At 31.8% G+C, this 14,458-nt stretch overlaps 1 protein-coding gene across 2 annotated transcripts; it reads left to right on the plus strand.

The window, feature by feature from the left end:
• Positions 1-311: 311 nt before the first annotated feature.
• On the plus strand, positions 312-14,062 carry Cylc2 (cylicin 2). 2 transcript variants are annotated; one of them, XM_010614333.2, is made up of 4 exons: positions 312-385; positions 10,232-10,272; positions 11,593-11,714; positions 12,720-14,060. In XM_010614333.2, the coding sequence occupies exons 1-4, from the start codon at positions 369-371 to the stop codon at positions 13,779-13,781; spliced, it is 1,242 nt and encodes a 413-aa protein (XP_010612635.1). In that variant the 5' UTR covers positions 312-368; the 3' UTR covers positions 13,782-14,060. The 2 variants fall into 2 exon arrangements, with proteins under 2 accessions (XP_010612635.1, XP_010612636.1); XM_010614334.2 differs by lacking the exons at positions 312-385; positions 10,232-10,272 and adding an exon at positions 11,285-11,312 and having other exon boundaries at positions 12,720-14,062.
• The last annotated feature ends 396 nt before the right edge of the window (positions 14,063-14,458 follow it).

Consider the following 14,458-nt stretch of genomic DNA (forward strand, 5'->3'; position numbering starts at 1 on the left):
ATAAAGATAGGCAATGGGTTTGGCATAAGATATATAAGGGAAATTAAGACAGTAACTGATCTTCAGAGTTAAATGGTTAGATTTGCTTTTTCCATATGTGTCAATAAATTAAAACAACATGAAAAATCAAAGCACATATTTTATAAATATGTAAATCAATCAGTTATTTTTAAATGCAGTCAATTATAGAAAGAAAAAATAAACTTAAATGTTAGAATTTTAGTCAGCACAAAGAACAGGTAGAATTGGCTTCTGTTGTTGTTCCCCTTTAAATCTCAATATTCTTGGTCTCTTTATGATGTCGCCGCTCTACATCACTAATCTGAATTTACAACACACAAGTCCTGGCCAAGTCATAGGAGGGAAAAATGTCTGTACCAAGATTGTAAGTCCTTTTGTCACATTTTTTTTTATTGTTTTAAAATAACCAGATACTTTATTTAGCTTTTCTCTTCGTTCTGAGGTGATGGTTACTACATTATTATTATGCCATTCACAAACAAAAGAGAATGTGTTTAATTAAGGACCTACATTCTCAAGCAACATCATAGGTTACTTTGTTCTAAGACTTAGTTCATATACTTCACCAAAATAGATGGCTTTGAATGTGTTTTTTACTGACTTGTAAACCCTGTATACTGGGGCATATGAAATAAAACAATTCATGATTCTTAAAAAAACTCGTCTCCCTAGAATCCATTTGGAAATTTCTGGGAACCTGTTTTATGAATATCAAAGTGACTAAGGAGAGCTACTGAACTTCAAAGGTTATGAGTACGGGGGGGTAAAACTTGAGAGTTGAGCAGCCCTACAAAATAAGACTAGACAATCATTAATTATGTCTCCCTTGAAAAACATTCAGTATGTAAAAATATTCTGTAATAGAGACTAGGTTATTTTGACATAAGAAGTTTAATGAGGGAGTTTCCTTATACTTAATTTTCTGTTAAAATAAGACGTAAAAAGAGTACTTCCAAATATGTGAACCTTTTCAAAGAAAAGTGGATGAAGGAAAGGAATTTTTAAATATAAAGAAAAGAATGGCTAGCTTTTAGTAGTGCTGTGAAAAGCAAGATGAGCTATAAACTTTGAAATTAAAATGGGTTTTTCATAGGCATGGTGTCTTCTTCCTTAGAACACAACCATTTAAGACCAATTTTGAATATATTTGTCATTACCTTTGGGGCTGAGGGACTTGATGACTATTACAAAGTGCTCTATGTTCTAATGTCTATCATGACAGAATAATGTTATATCTTTATTTTAACATGCTTAAGCATAAAACATCACATAAAATCAGAAAATTATATTTGATACATGTATATAATACTTAATTTTTAAATCAGATTGAACATATCTCCTAAAATAATCAAAATTATATTCTGAACTTCTGTAAGACCAATCATTTCCTATTCCACATTTCATTGGACTTGTCTGTTTGTGCTTGATTTTGTTTCACATACTTTAGTGCCCTTCAGTTCCATTTCTTGTTTTTTAGTGTTTTGAGATGCAAAGATAGTATTTTGTTTGAGATCATCCTGCAATTTTGAAATGGATGCTGATTGTTCTAAATTCACTTACCTTTTTGTACTTCTTTTGATGTCTCTCACAGATTTTGATATATTGTGTTTTTTCATTTATTTTAATAAAATTTTAGATTTACTTCTGAATTTCTTCCTTCACCTATTGGTTGTTCAAGAGTAATTTCCATGTGTCTATATATTGCAGAAAAATTTCTGGCTATTGATTTCTAGTTTTTTTTCTTGCATTGTGGACAGTAGACAAATTTTCAATTGAAAAAATTGTTTAAACTGATTTTGTGGCTTATCGTGTTGCATAGCTTAGAGAATATTCCATATACTATTAAATAAAATGTTCTATAGTTGTCTGTTAGGTGCATTAGGTCTAGCATTCAATTCAATTCTATTAATAAACTTTCTAATGTGTTTTAATGTCACTGTAAATTTTAGAGTTTTAGTACGCTTACATCTTCTGTTTTCTTGGTAGGTAGAATTATAATTAATATAATCAGAGATTATATAATGTAATATAATAATATAATTGTACATTATGTAATGCAGAGATTACATTATGTATACATTATGTATAGTCTCATCCCATCCACTTAACACCTCTGATTAATTTATAGATGTCATTGGTTATTCTATTCATCCACTCATGTTCTCTGCAAACAGAAAAAAATCAACTTCTCTCTTTCCAATCTTGAATTGGTTCTTTATAGAACAAATTATGGCCTGGTTACAACATTGAATAAAAATACTACAATTGATCATTTCCCCAATGAAATTATAGAAGAAAGACAGTAAAAATGTCAGCATTAATTTCAGTAAGAGATATTTTCTAGACATTTTAACCTTTAAGGAAAATATTTTACCTTCCTAGCTTTTCCATAGTTTTTAATTATGAGTGAATATTACTTTTCTCAAAGATTTGTGAGCTTAACCATTTGATTAATTTGCTTATTTGTTTTGTCACTGAGGGTGATTGCTTTGGTAAAATAACCTTATATTTTGGAGAATAACTTCAATTATCATAATGTATTAGCCATTTTACACATTTCATAATAGAATTTTTTTAATTTAAGAAAGCATATGTCTATACTGAGCAGGGATATTCACCTGTAATTTTAATTTTTATTAATGATTCAGGGTTTGCAGGCTACTAATATTGGCTGCAAATATGAATTGAAACATCTTTCCTGCTCTGACATTTTTTTCTCATATGGTTTTCCTAATGCTGATATTCAACATACTGATTTTAATCTTTTTTCTTGGGGGTTTATTAAAGTTACAATTTTTTCTCTGTGCTTTTGACATAAGACAACAATAATTTCTTGTAAACCTGTTTCTCTTTCACAAGTTTTCACTGAATTTTCTGTTTTGTCATTGGTTCTTTAGAAAGAACTATTTAATTTTGAAATACTTTTTCAACTTCTAAAAAACCAGAATATGTTCTGATGATTATATAAGGATGTTAAAACACCACGTGTATGTACTATTCTCAAACTTCAAATTTAATATTATTCATTAAAAAATGAAAAAAATGGAAACAAACTGGGAGTTTAGCTCAGTGGTTCCACCACCTGCCTCACAAGTGCAAGGACTGGAGTTCGATCCCTGGAACCCTCCCCCAAATGGAAACAAAGTCTTTGTAAATAGGAAGGGGTGCAGTGTTTGAAGGGAGGGCAGGGGCATGGGGAAAAATAAGAACCAAGATATGTCACGTAAAGGTACAAGTTCCTAATGATGAATGTAACTGTACTGTATGTCTAAAATATACCAACAAACTTAATGAAAGACAAAATAATATTATTCGGAAGCATGAAACATTTTCTCTTTCACACAATTTGGAATAAAGCAGGAATCAAAATATCTGCAGTTGTGTTTAAATGCATATTAGTTAGGTCCAAACAGATATACCAACATTATAAATCAAATAATTTTAATGAATATATTTAGTTAACATTAGTTTGGATAATTGGTAGGTCATCACATCGTATCTTTTAAATTAATTTTATTGGTACGTATTAGGCATACAACACAATTACACTCACCATTGCAATATTGTACCTTTATATGACTTATCTTGGTTCTTATTTTCCCCCATTCCCCAGCCTCCCATCACCCCTTTCACCCTTGCGTTTACAAAGACATTGTTTTCAAGTTTTCTTTTTCTTATGTTTTTCCTTTTCCCTTTTTACATTTTCCCTACCCCTCCCAATCTTCTACTCTTTTACACCATTTTTTACTATTACACAATATTGATTATACATTTTGATTCTTATTTACACTTTTAGTTTTTCACACCAAAGAAAATATTCGGTATTTACACGTGTCTTAATAATTTCACTTAAGAGCATGGCCTCAATGTTTATACACTTAGCTGTGTCTCTAATTTCTCATTCTTTATGGCTGAGTAGTACTCCATTTTATAAAAAAAAAAAAACCCACATCTTCTTTATCCAGTCTCCGGTTGATGGGCAAGTGGGCTGTTTTCAAGTTTTAGCTATTACAAACTGTGCTGCTATAAAGATGGGTGCATCACTGTGGCATGATTCTTTTAATTATTTTGGGAAGATACCCAGCTGAGGAATAGCTGGGTAAAATGGCACTTCAAACCCTACTTATGTGAGGAATCTCCATATTGATACCCACAGTCTTGCAGCAGTCTGCACTCCCACCAACAACAAAGGAAAATGGTTCCTTTCTCCCCACAACCCCACCAACATTTGGTTGATTTCTTGATAACAGTCATTCTTGCTGTGGTAAGTTGGAATCTCAGTGTTGTTTCCATCTGCATCTCTCAAATGTCCAGTGAGGCTGAACTTCCATATGTTTATTTGCTGCTTTTGATTATTTGTCTGAGGACTGTCTTTTCATTTCAGAAGCCCATTTTTGAATTGTTTCTTTATATTTGGGGGTACTGATTTTTTTGAGTTCTTCATATATTCTAGATAGTAAGCTTTTATCTGAGGAAGAGCTAGTAAATTTTTTTCCTACATTGTGAGCTCACTCAACTCTGCTGGTGATTCCTCTCATATTGCAGAAGCTTTTCAAAAAGATGAGATTCCAGTTATGGATTCTTTGTGCTCGTTCCTGTGTCACTGAGAATTTGTTCATAAAGCCTTTTCTTATGCCAATATCTTGAAGAGTTCTAACTAATTTTATCTTTCAGAAAGTTTAGTGTTTCTATTTTAATATTTATACCATTAATCCACTTGGATTTTAGTTTAGTGCATAGTGAAAGATAGGGGACTAGCATTAATCTTGGGCAAGTTGAAATCCAGTTTTTTCCAACACTGTTTATTAAAGAGGCTATCTTTCTTTCAGTGAGGATGGTTCGCTTCTTTGTCTAAGATGAGCTAGCTGAGTATTTCAGGAGTTGTTTCTGCATCTTCTAATCTGTTCCACTGAATAGAAGAGTCTGTTTCTTTGCCTGTACCATGTAGTTTGTTTTTTTTAATCACAGTGGCTTTGTGGTATAGTTTCAAGTTGGAGATTGTGATATCCCCTGCCATGTCTCTGTTGCCTAGAATTGCTTTTGCTATCTTCTGTTTCCAAAAGAATTTTTCAATTTTTTTCTCTGATTCTGTGAAATATACTGTTGGAATTTTCAATGAATCTGTATGGCAGTTTTTAAAGTATGGCCACTTTAACTATATTGGTTCTTCCCTATCAAGGAACAAGTGATGTCTTTGCATTTTATAATATCCTCTTCAATCTCTTCTTTCAGTGTGTTGTAAATCTCAATGTAGAGGTCTTTTACTTTCTTTGTTAGAATGATTCCTAGATATTACATTTTTGGGGTGCTATTGTTAAGGGATTGTTTCAATAATTTCACTCTCAGTGAGTCTGTTATTTGTGTACAAGAAGGTAATTGTTTTTTCAGTGTTTACCTTGTATTCTGCTTCTTTTCTGAATCTGTAAATTAACACTAGAAGTCTTTTGGTGGAGTTTTTTTGGGGGAGTCTCCTAGGTAGAGTGTCCCATCATCAGCAAATAATGACAGTTTAACTTCTTCCTTTCCCATTTTTATTGCTTTTATTTCTTTCTTTTGTCTAATTGTTGTGCCTATTGTTTCTAAAACTATATTGAACAGGAATGGTGATAGTGGATATCCTTGTCTTGTTCGTTATTTTAGTGTGAAGGTTTTCAGTTTTTCAACATTTAGTATAATGTTGGCTGTTGGTTTTTCATAGATAGCTTTTATCAAGTTGAGATAAAGATCATCTATTCCAATTTTCTTCAGAGGTTTTATCATAAATAGGTGTTGAAATTTGTGGAATGCTTTTTCTCCATCTATTGAGATGATTGTAATTTTGTCCTTGACTCTGTTAATATAGTGTATTACATTTATTGATTTACATATGTTGAACCATCCTTGAATCCCTGGGATAAATCCCACTTGGTCAGCTTTTATAATCTTGATGACACTCTGTACTCTGTTGGTCGGTATATTACTGAGGAATTTTTCATTTATGTCCATTAGGGAGATTGGCCTCCAGTTCTCTTTTTCAATTTGGTATTTCCCTGGCTTTAGAAGTAAAATAACACTTGCTTCCAGGTGTGAATTTGAAAGTATTGCTTACCTTTCAATGTCTCTGATTGTAATTGGGGTGTTTAGTATTTTTATATTATCTTCATTCAATTTTGTTAATTCACATGTTTCTAGAAATATGTACAATTCTTCTGTGTTCTCTGTTTTATTCTAGAACAGGCTATTGACAGTTTTCTGGATTTGTGCAGATCTTTGTGACTTCACCTTATTTTATTCCTAATTACATGAATTTGAGCTTTTTTTTCCTTTTTTGATAATGTTGGTTAAAGGTTTATCAATCTTATTTATTCTTTTGAAAATGAACTCTTTGATTTGTTGATATTTGTATCATTCTTCTAGTCTCAATTGCATTGATTTCTGCTCTGATATTTATAATTTCCTCCCTTGTATGAGCTGTGAGTTTGTCTTGCTCTTCTTTTTCTAGGTGCTTAAGATTCAACATTAGGTTGTTTATTTGAGTTTGTTCTGTTTTCCTAATGTGAGCATACACTGTTATGAATTTCCCTTGCAGAACTGTTTTCACAGTGTCCCTAGATTCCTGTGTGTTGTATTGGATTCTCATTTATTTGTAAAAACTGTCTAATTTCTTCTTTAATTTTATCTGTGACCCACTGGTTTTCAGGAGAATGCTATTCAATTTCTAATATGAAGTTCTTGTGGTTTCTTTTGCTACTGATCTCCAATAGAATTGCACTGTGGTCTGGTACTATACACGGGATAACTTCCATTCCTTTGCATTTACTTAAACATGTTCTATGAGCTACTACATGGTCTCTTTTGGAGAATGACCCATGTGCATCCAAGAAGAATGTATGTTCTTATTTTTGTGAGATGGGATACTCTGTAGAAATCTATTAAGTCCATTGTTCAGAAGCTTAGTTGGTTCTAGTATTTTGTTGTTTTTTTTTTTTTTTTTTTTTTTTTTTTTTTTTTTTGTACCGGGAATTGAATTCGGGTACTTGCGCTTGCAAGGCAGGCCACTGAACCTCTGAGCTAAATCCCTAGCCCACTGTTGTTGATTTTTTGTCTAATGATGTATTTGTGATAGTGGGGAATTGATACAATTGTATCAATTAATACAATTGTATTAGTGCTTATTTGTTTTTTCATGTCACTTAATATTTACTTTGTATAGTTGGGGGCATTAATATTTAGTGTATATATATATTTATGATTGTCATCTCCTTTTGGATTGTTCTCTTTACAAGGATATAGTGACCTTCTTTGTCTCTCTTCATTAATTTTCGTTTGAGATTTACTTTGTCTACAAATATGATAGCGACCCGTGCTTTTTCCAGGTTCCTGTCACATGGAAAATTGTTTTCCATCCTTTTACTTTCAGTCTATGAGTTTCTTTTTGAGCTAGGTACATTTCTTGTATACAGCATATTGTTGGATTTTTCTTCTTAATCCATTCTTCTAGTCTATTTCTTTTGATTGGTGAATTGAGACCATTAACATTGATAGATATAATTGATATGTATTGAATTATAATTGTCATATTATTTTCTTGTTGCTTCTTTTTAATTTCCCCCCTCCCCTTTAATTTCTTTCGTTGCCTGGTGGATTTGCTCTGTTGGGCCTCATGGAGTTGAGACCTTCATTGTCTTTTTCTGGGATATTGTTAAGAATTGTTTGGAGGGTAGGGGGTTTGGCTCAGTAGTTCTGCTTCCTGCCTTGTAAGCAGAAGAGCCTGAGTTTGATCCCTGCTACCAAAAAAAAAAAGTTTGGAGTGCTGGTTTGGTACTCATGAAGTTTCTCAGATGTTTTATCATGAAAGTAACTTATTTCCCCATCAATTTTGAAAAATATTTTTACAGGATACATCAGTATAAATTGGAGTTTTTGTTTTAGGACTTGAAATATCTCACTCCAGGCTGTCTTGACTTGGGGGTTTATGTTGAAAAGTTTGTGGTGATTCTGATGGACTTTCCTTTGCATTAGATTTGTTTCTTTTCTCTAACTGCTTGTAATATTTTGTTCTTCTGTTGGGTCTCCAGGATCTTGACTATTATATGTCTAAGTGTAGATTTTTTGATTGTGGCTAGTTGGAGTTCTATATGATTAATTTATCTGTATATAAAGTTCTTTTGCTCTGTTGGGGAAGTTTTCTTTCAGTAATTCTGTGAAAATTTATTTTTATGTTTTTTTTACTTTCTCTTGCTTTTTCATGGACTCCTATCAATAGTATATTATTCTCCCTTGTGTCATCTAGTAGCTGTTGGATTGATTTTTCATGATCCCTTGCTATTTTTAAGAGTTCCCTCTTTTCATGGTTACCTACCACCATCCTGTTTTCTATATATGATATTCTGTCTTTAGATTGGTTAAGTGTGATGTGTATACTTTCAATAGAGTTTTTAATCTCCAGGACATCAGCTTGAATATGTTTCATGGATTCCATTTCTTTCCTATGCTGAGCATTCAGTTACCATCATGGTCTTGAACTCATCTACTTTTTGTCTGTTTCTCTTCTAGAGATTCTAATAATCACTTTTATCCTGATGTACATCTCTGTAGTTAATGTAAACTATTTGTTTTGAATTTTTCTAGAGCCTCATTCATCTTTTTTTTTTTTTTTTTTTTTTTTTTTTTTTTACTTTTAGTGGTATCAGTTCAGGTTTTCCACGTGGTTGATTATCAGAGTTTTCCAATTCTTTTCCCCCATAATTTTCCTTAAGGAAGCTGGAAGACTGGGTTTGTGCCTTGGTTAAATATTATTTCATTTTATTATTATTGTTGGTATATCCCTAGGTTTAATTCCTGGGTAAATATTTCAGTATTGCTTATTATAAATATTTTTGTTGTTTGTATTTAAAAAGTTATGGAATAATTGCTTCTCAGAGGTATCTTCCAGATATAGCTGGTCTTAGGGTATTGTGTCTCTAGGGACTCTGAGGCAGAATCATTTTCATTATACCAGGAAAGATAAATGATTATATCAATCACAACACTAGACCAAGCAGTACAATCAGCAATAACAATATAATCAAGTACAGCTTAGAATATGACAATTCATGGTAGTTATTAATCATCACATTTAACCATGTGAAAAAATCAGAATGGAGAACTAATACAAAATATGTTTATAATGAATAAACTTTTCAATATATAACCTTACCCTTTGGGAAGGGGAGTTAGGAGTTAGAAGGAGTAAGGCCCTCTTACTATTCTTTATTTCTATTGTATCTTTTAGAGCTCAGGACAATGTTTTATTCAGTTGATTGATTAAAATTATTGGTAAGTGACAAAAATATACCAGGTTTCAAGTTGGGAACTTCATGTCTGAATAAAGACATTATGATGAGGTTTTTCTTTCCTCTAAATATTTAATTTTTTGTACTATGAAAATAAGACACTATATATGTGTTTGAAATGTGTATGTATGTGCACATAAAAGCCTCAAACTTACTCATGAACAACAATGATTCTATATCAGTAATATAACATAACAACATGCAATAGTATTTCATTAAGATATCTTACTGTGGGTTTTGATGACAAAGAAATAAAAATTAAATAATGAAACTCCCACTTATGGAAATAAACATGTACAGAGAATAATAAAAAAGTATGGATCTATAAATAGAAAACAGTTTGGAACATTGATTTTAATCAAATTTTCATAGAGAACAAGAACAATGGTTGACATAAAAAAAAGCAAACACAAAGAAACATACTCTATTTAATGATTTAGATTTGATTAAGTCATGATAATATTTTGAGAGTTCTCTCTTAAACAGGCTGTTAATGATGTCTTGGATCAAACTAAATGGAAGAGAATCTGTAGTGTGAGATAAGAAAAACAATTTGATCATAAATTTGCAATTTTTAAAAATGTACATATGTAATGCAGAGTAAATTGGGAAGATGTGTATATATGTATGTATAGTATTTAATATTTTATATTATTTATGAAGCATATAAATATAAATGGATATTCTCTCTCTCTCTCCCTCTCTCTCCTGCTGAAGTTCGAGCACACAATTTTTCATGCTTACCTTACTCATAGATTATCTTACATAATAATGAAGATCTGTGAGTGCAAATATGTTCATCTAGGTTTCAGTGGCAAATGCTAATATATAATGATGATCTTTAAATGGGGCGATTTTGCAAAATTAATTAAAACTTTTCCATTTTATTTTGATAGCCAAAAAATAAACTTTGGAACATATGATAATTACATTCCAGGTAAGAAAGAATTTAATATTTATATTGTAAAGATACATGATTAATTTCAGGATTAAATTATCATCCTTCATTCAAAATGATAAAACAAAAACTGCCATAGAGTACAACTAATGATTGTTTTATTTTTCAAGTTATCTTCCTCATATACTCAATGAAGAGTAAGAAAATATATTCTGTGATATAAAGGTGGATATATTTCTAGGTTAGAAGTCATGTAATCAAATAATCTTACATTGGAAAACTGCTATAGAAACTGGACAAACAATCTCTGACCCAACTTCTTTTACTACCTTCCTAATAGATTACAACTAGTTTATCATTGGCAAAAAAATATCTTTGCTAGATAAGGCAAATCTAATTCTCAATGACTTTAATAGCAAGTAATTTCCCTTCATGTATTGAGCTTAAATATGCTTTTCATTCTGTACATTAATCTCTCTGATCCTAATACTGCCATTAGAAGATCAATGGGAAATCTCTTTTCAACTGCACATAAAAATACTGAAAATACTTAGAGTTATGACGTCTCTTATAAAACTCATTTTTCACTTAAATATCCTTAAATAATTTTACTGGAGTTTTCAGGTACCTTCACCTTCTCAGCCACAATTCCATACACATGTTTATCAATGTTATTTATTAAGCCTATTGACAATAGCAATCTGATTTTTAAGTTTGTAGCATTCATTCTTTCAGCTTAGAATAATAATTATTAACTTAAGGGATTATAAACCTTAATACCTAAAGTCCATCACATAATTAAAGAATATCTTATGCCAGACATGATTGTACTAAATACTTTGGGGGCCTTGGAAATGGTTAACATGATTTCTGCTCTCAGTGGATTTGGAAAGAAAAAGAAATAAAGAGAGAAAGAAAGAAACAAAGAGAAAAAGAAAGAAAGAAAGAAAGAAAGAAAGAGAAAGAAAGAAAGAAAGAAAGAAAGAAAGAAAGAAAGAAAGAAAGAAAGAAAGAAGGAAGAAGAAACAGAGAGGAAGAAAGGAAGGAAAGAAAGCATAGAATGGAAGAGTTAGAAAAATGTAAATGGAAACAAAAATGCTGTTTCTTTGCTTTACATTATAGACTATGTTAGTTTCATAATGACATTTTTATGTAGGTATCTAAAAACTGGTATAAATAAAAAATCAATTTTTTCTCAAATTGATTATAGTGAATTTCAAATATATGGCTAAAAGTAACCCATAATTTGATTTATTTGTTTATTCATTTGTACAACATGGATTGCAATTAGTGCCATTCCACATCTATAAATTTCTAACTATTTACTCTGAAATGTGTATTTTTTTTTTCTTATTTTAGTCAGTGAATTAAGCAAAAAATCATGGAATCAACAACACTTTTCCCTGGCATTTCCCAAACCACAAAGGCCAGGAACAAAAAGGAGAACAATACCTTCCCAACTAAATAAAAGTACAACTTCTGTAAGTAATGAAATATAATTTTGTGAAATAATATAGTTATTACATAATATGCGTCAGAGCTGACCAAAAAATTTCTAAGATGATGGAAATATTTTATATCTTTCAGTCCTTTGAGGCTAAGGAACACTTGAAATAAGGCTAGTGAAATTGTGGAGTTGCATTTTATATTCAAATTAAATTTAACTGAAGAAACATAGACAGAAGTCATACCTTATTTTAATGCTGTAGTTGACAGCACATTTAAAAATAATTCAAATCCTGCTACTCAGGTAAAATAAATGTATTTTATTTACATTTCATTTTATCCCATATGTCTCATTAACTATTTGCTCATTTGTCCTCCATTGTATAACATGTGTATGAGAAGCACAGAAATCTGCAAATGCGACTTGGCAGTTAATATACACACTTAGTAAATGTACACCATCTAGAGAAACTTCCTCAATATAGCTGTGGAATTACATTATGCTCTAAGGAAGTTTTAAAGCTTCCTTGCTTCATACAACCTAGAATTCAAGATTCTGAGTATTGAACAATAAACATCTCACAACATTTCTGGAGTTACCATAGGGAATGAAAATATATAAAGAAACATATTCACAAATTAAATAGATCATTAATTTTTATTTTACTATTTTTGCTTTTATTTTTATGTGTATAATATTCCTAAAATAAATTGTAATATCTGGAAATATTTCATTAGCAGTTAAAAATAAAATACATCTACTATTTACTGAATATTAGAGATTTAACTATTTCTGTTATCTACCTGATAATATCAAATTTATATGTTACCAAGAAGGAGGTATTTCAAGTTTTTATCTAAATTGTCAGGGATTTAGTTTCCAGAGACTTTGAAAGTGAGAACCTATATCAAGATCTATCTTTTATCCATTTTTAAATAAGTAACTGAAATTTCTTATGGTTCAAAGTAAAATATAATTGATAGTTGTTAAATGCTACGTGTCTCACAATTTATTCTTTATTACTCTAATCAATATTCAGACAATTGATGATGAAAAACTAGGGCACGAACGTAGACGACCATTATGGATGCACCGGTCTTTAATGAAAATTTCTGAAAGACCATCTGTTTATTTAGCTGCCAGGAGAAAACCTCCACCTAAAACAGCACCTTCCCCAAAGTTGGATTCATCTCCAGGTATGGGTAAAAAGGGACAGAAGGATACATCAGAATCAGAGTCAGAAATGAAACCTAAGGCAGATGCACAGAAAGGCAAGGATTCAGATACAGGAACTGAAGACGAAAAGGCAGGGGCCAAGAAAGGTGCAAAAAAAGTTAAGAAAGGTTCAAAGGAAGGCAAAGACTCAGGCACAGAATCCGAAGGCGAAAAGGCCGGATCAAAGAGAGGTGCAAAAGCAGGAAAGAAAGGTTCAAAGGAAGGCAAGGATTCAGCTACAGAGTCCGAAGGCGAAAAACCCGGGTCAAAAAAAGGTGCAAAAGCAGGAAAGAAAGGTTCGAAGGAAGGCAAGGATTCAGCTACAGAATCCGAAGGCGAAAAATCCGGGTCAAAGAAAGGTGCAAAAGCAGGAAAGAAAGGCTCAAAGGAAGGCAAGGATTCAGCTACAGAATCCGAAGGTGAAAAACCCGGGTCAAAGAAAGGTGCAAAAGCAGGAAAGAAAGGTGCGAAGGAAGGCAAGGATTCAGCTACAGAATCCGAAGGCGAAAAACCCGGGTCAAAGAAAGATGCAAAAACAGGTAAAAAAGATGCAAAAGGCAAAGATGCAACTACAGATTCAGAACCTGAAAAGGGAGGTGCAAAGAAGGATGGGGCGAAGAAAGGTGATGAAACAAAGGATTCTAAGAAAGATGCGAAAAAGAAAGACAAGAAAGATGAAAAGAAGCCGGGTGCTTCAGAAAGTGAATCAAAGGAAGACGCTAAGAAAGATGCCAAGAAAGATGCCAAGAAAGACGCCAAGAAAGATGCCAAGAAAGACGCCAAGAAAGATGCCAAGAAAGACGCCAAGAAAGTTGCCTCAGAATCTGCTGAAGGGAAAAAGGACGCCAAAAAAGATGCCAAGAAGGATGCAAAGAAGGGCAAGTAGACCCTGGGCAACACAGATGTGGAGAAGCTTATAGGATGAAGCACAGTTGGCAGCCAGAAATGGGATCGGGAGAGAAAAAGAGGGTTCGAACCTACTAAAAGATATTTTAAAAGAGAGTCAAAAAAGAATATAAGGGCTTACATAGCAAAATTTAATAAAATTTGAGGCAGAATCCATTTGAAGATTTGGAAAATATGCCTATTAGAAGGCATGGATTATTAAACATCTCCAGAAGGACTCAAAAAGGAATATTCAAATAAAAACATCAAAAAATGGATACAATTTTTTAAAAACGGTTCAATGAATACTTTAAAAATTCAAGAAAGGATATGTCATAACTATAGATTTAAAAAAATTCCAAGCTGCGTTCATAAATTTAATAAGGAACTGTAAGAGTTGTCAAAAGAAATGGAGCAAGTTTTCTTTAAAGTAAATACCAAAGATAATTTAAAAGAAAAAGAGGAAGGAGGGAAGAAGCAAGACCATTCTAGGGAAAAAAAGCAGAGAAACAATGCCATTATTTATCTATACTCATTTGGGAGCCAATATCACTGTCTCTAAAATGGAAACAACCACAATCAAGTTTATGCTTGTAGACTGTTTCACTTGTAAGTCAAGACGGACATAAATGGTAAGTTAATATTGATTTATTTTGTTAAATAATTTAAACCATCAAA

This window comes from Fukomys damarensis, unplaced genomic scaffold, assembly GCF_012274545.1.
Source record: "Fukomys damarensis isolate Sample0158 unplaced genomic scaffold, DMR_v1.0_HiC HiC_scaffold_36, whole genome shotgun sequence".
Classification (NCBI taxonomy): domain Eukaryota; kingdom Metazoa; phylum Chordata; class Mammalia; order Rodentia; family Bathyergidae; genus Fukomys; species Fukomys damarensis.

What these genes read in the sequence shown, in the direction of transcription:
- Cylc2 (XM_010614333.2), top strand. An exon ending in ATATGATAATTACATTCCAG is followed by an intron (nt 10,273 to 11,592) that starts GTAAGAAAGAAT and finishes TTCTTATTTTAG; the next exon opens with TCAGTGAATTAAGCAAAAAA. An exon ending in TAAATAAAAGTACAACTTCT is followed by an intron (nt 11,715 to 12,719) that starts GTAAGTAATGAA and finishes ATCAATATTCAG; the next exon opens with ACAATTGATGATGAAAAACT.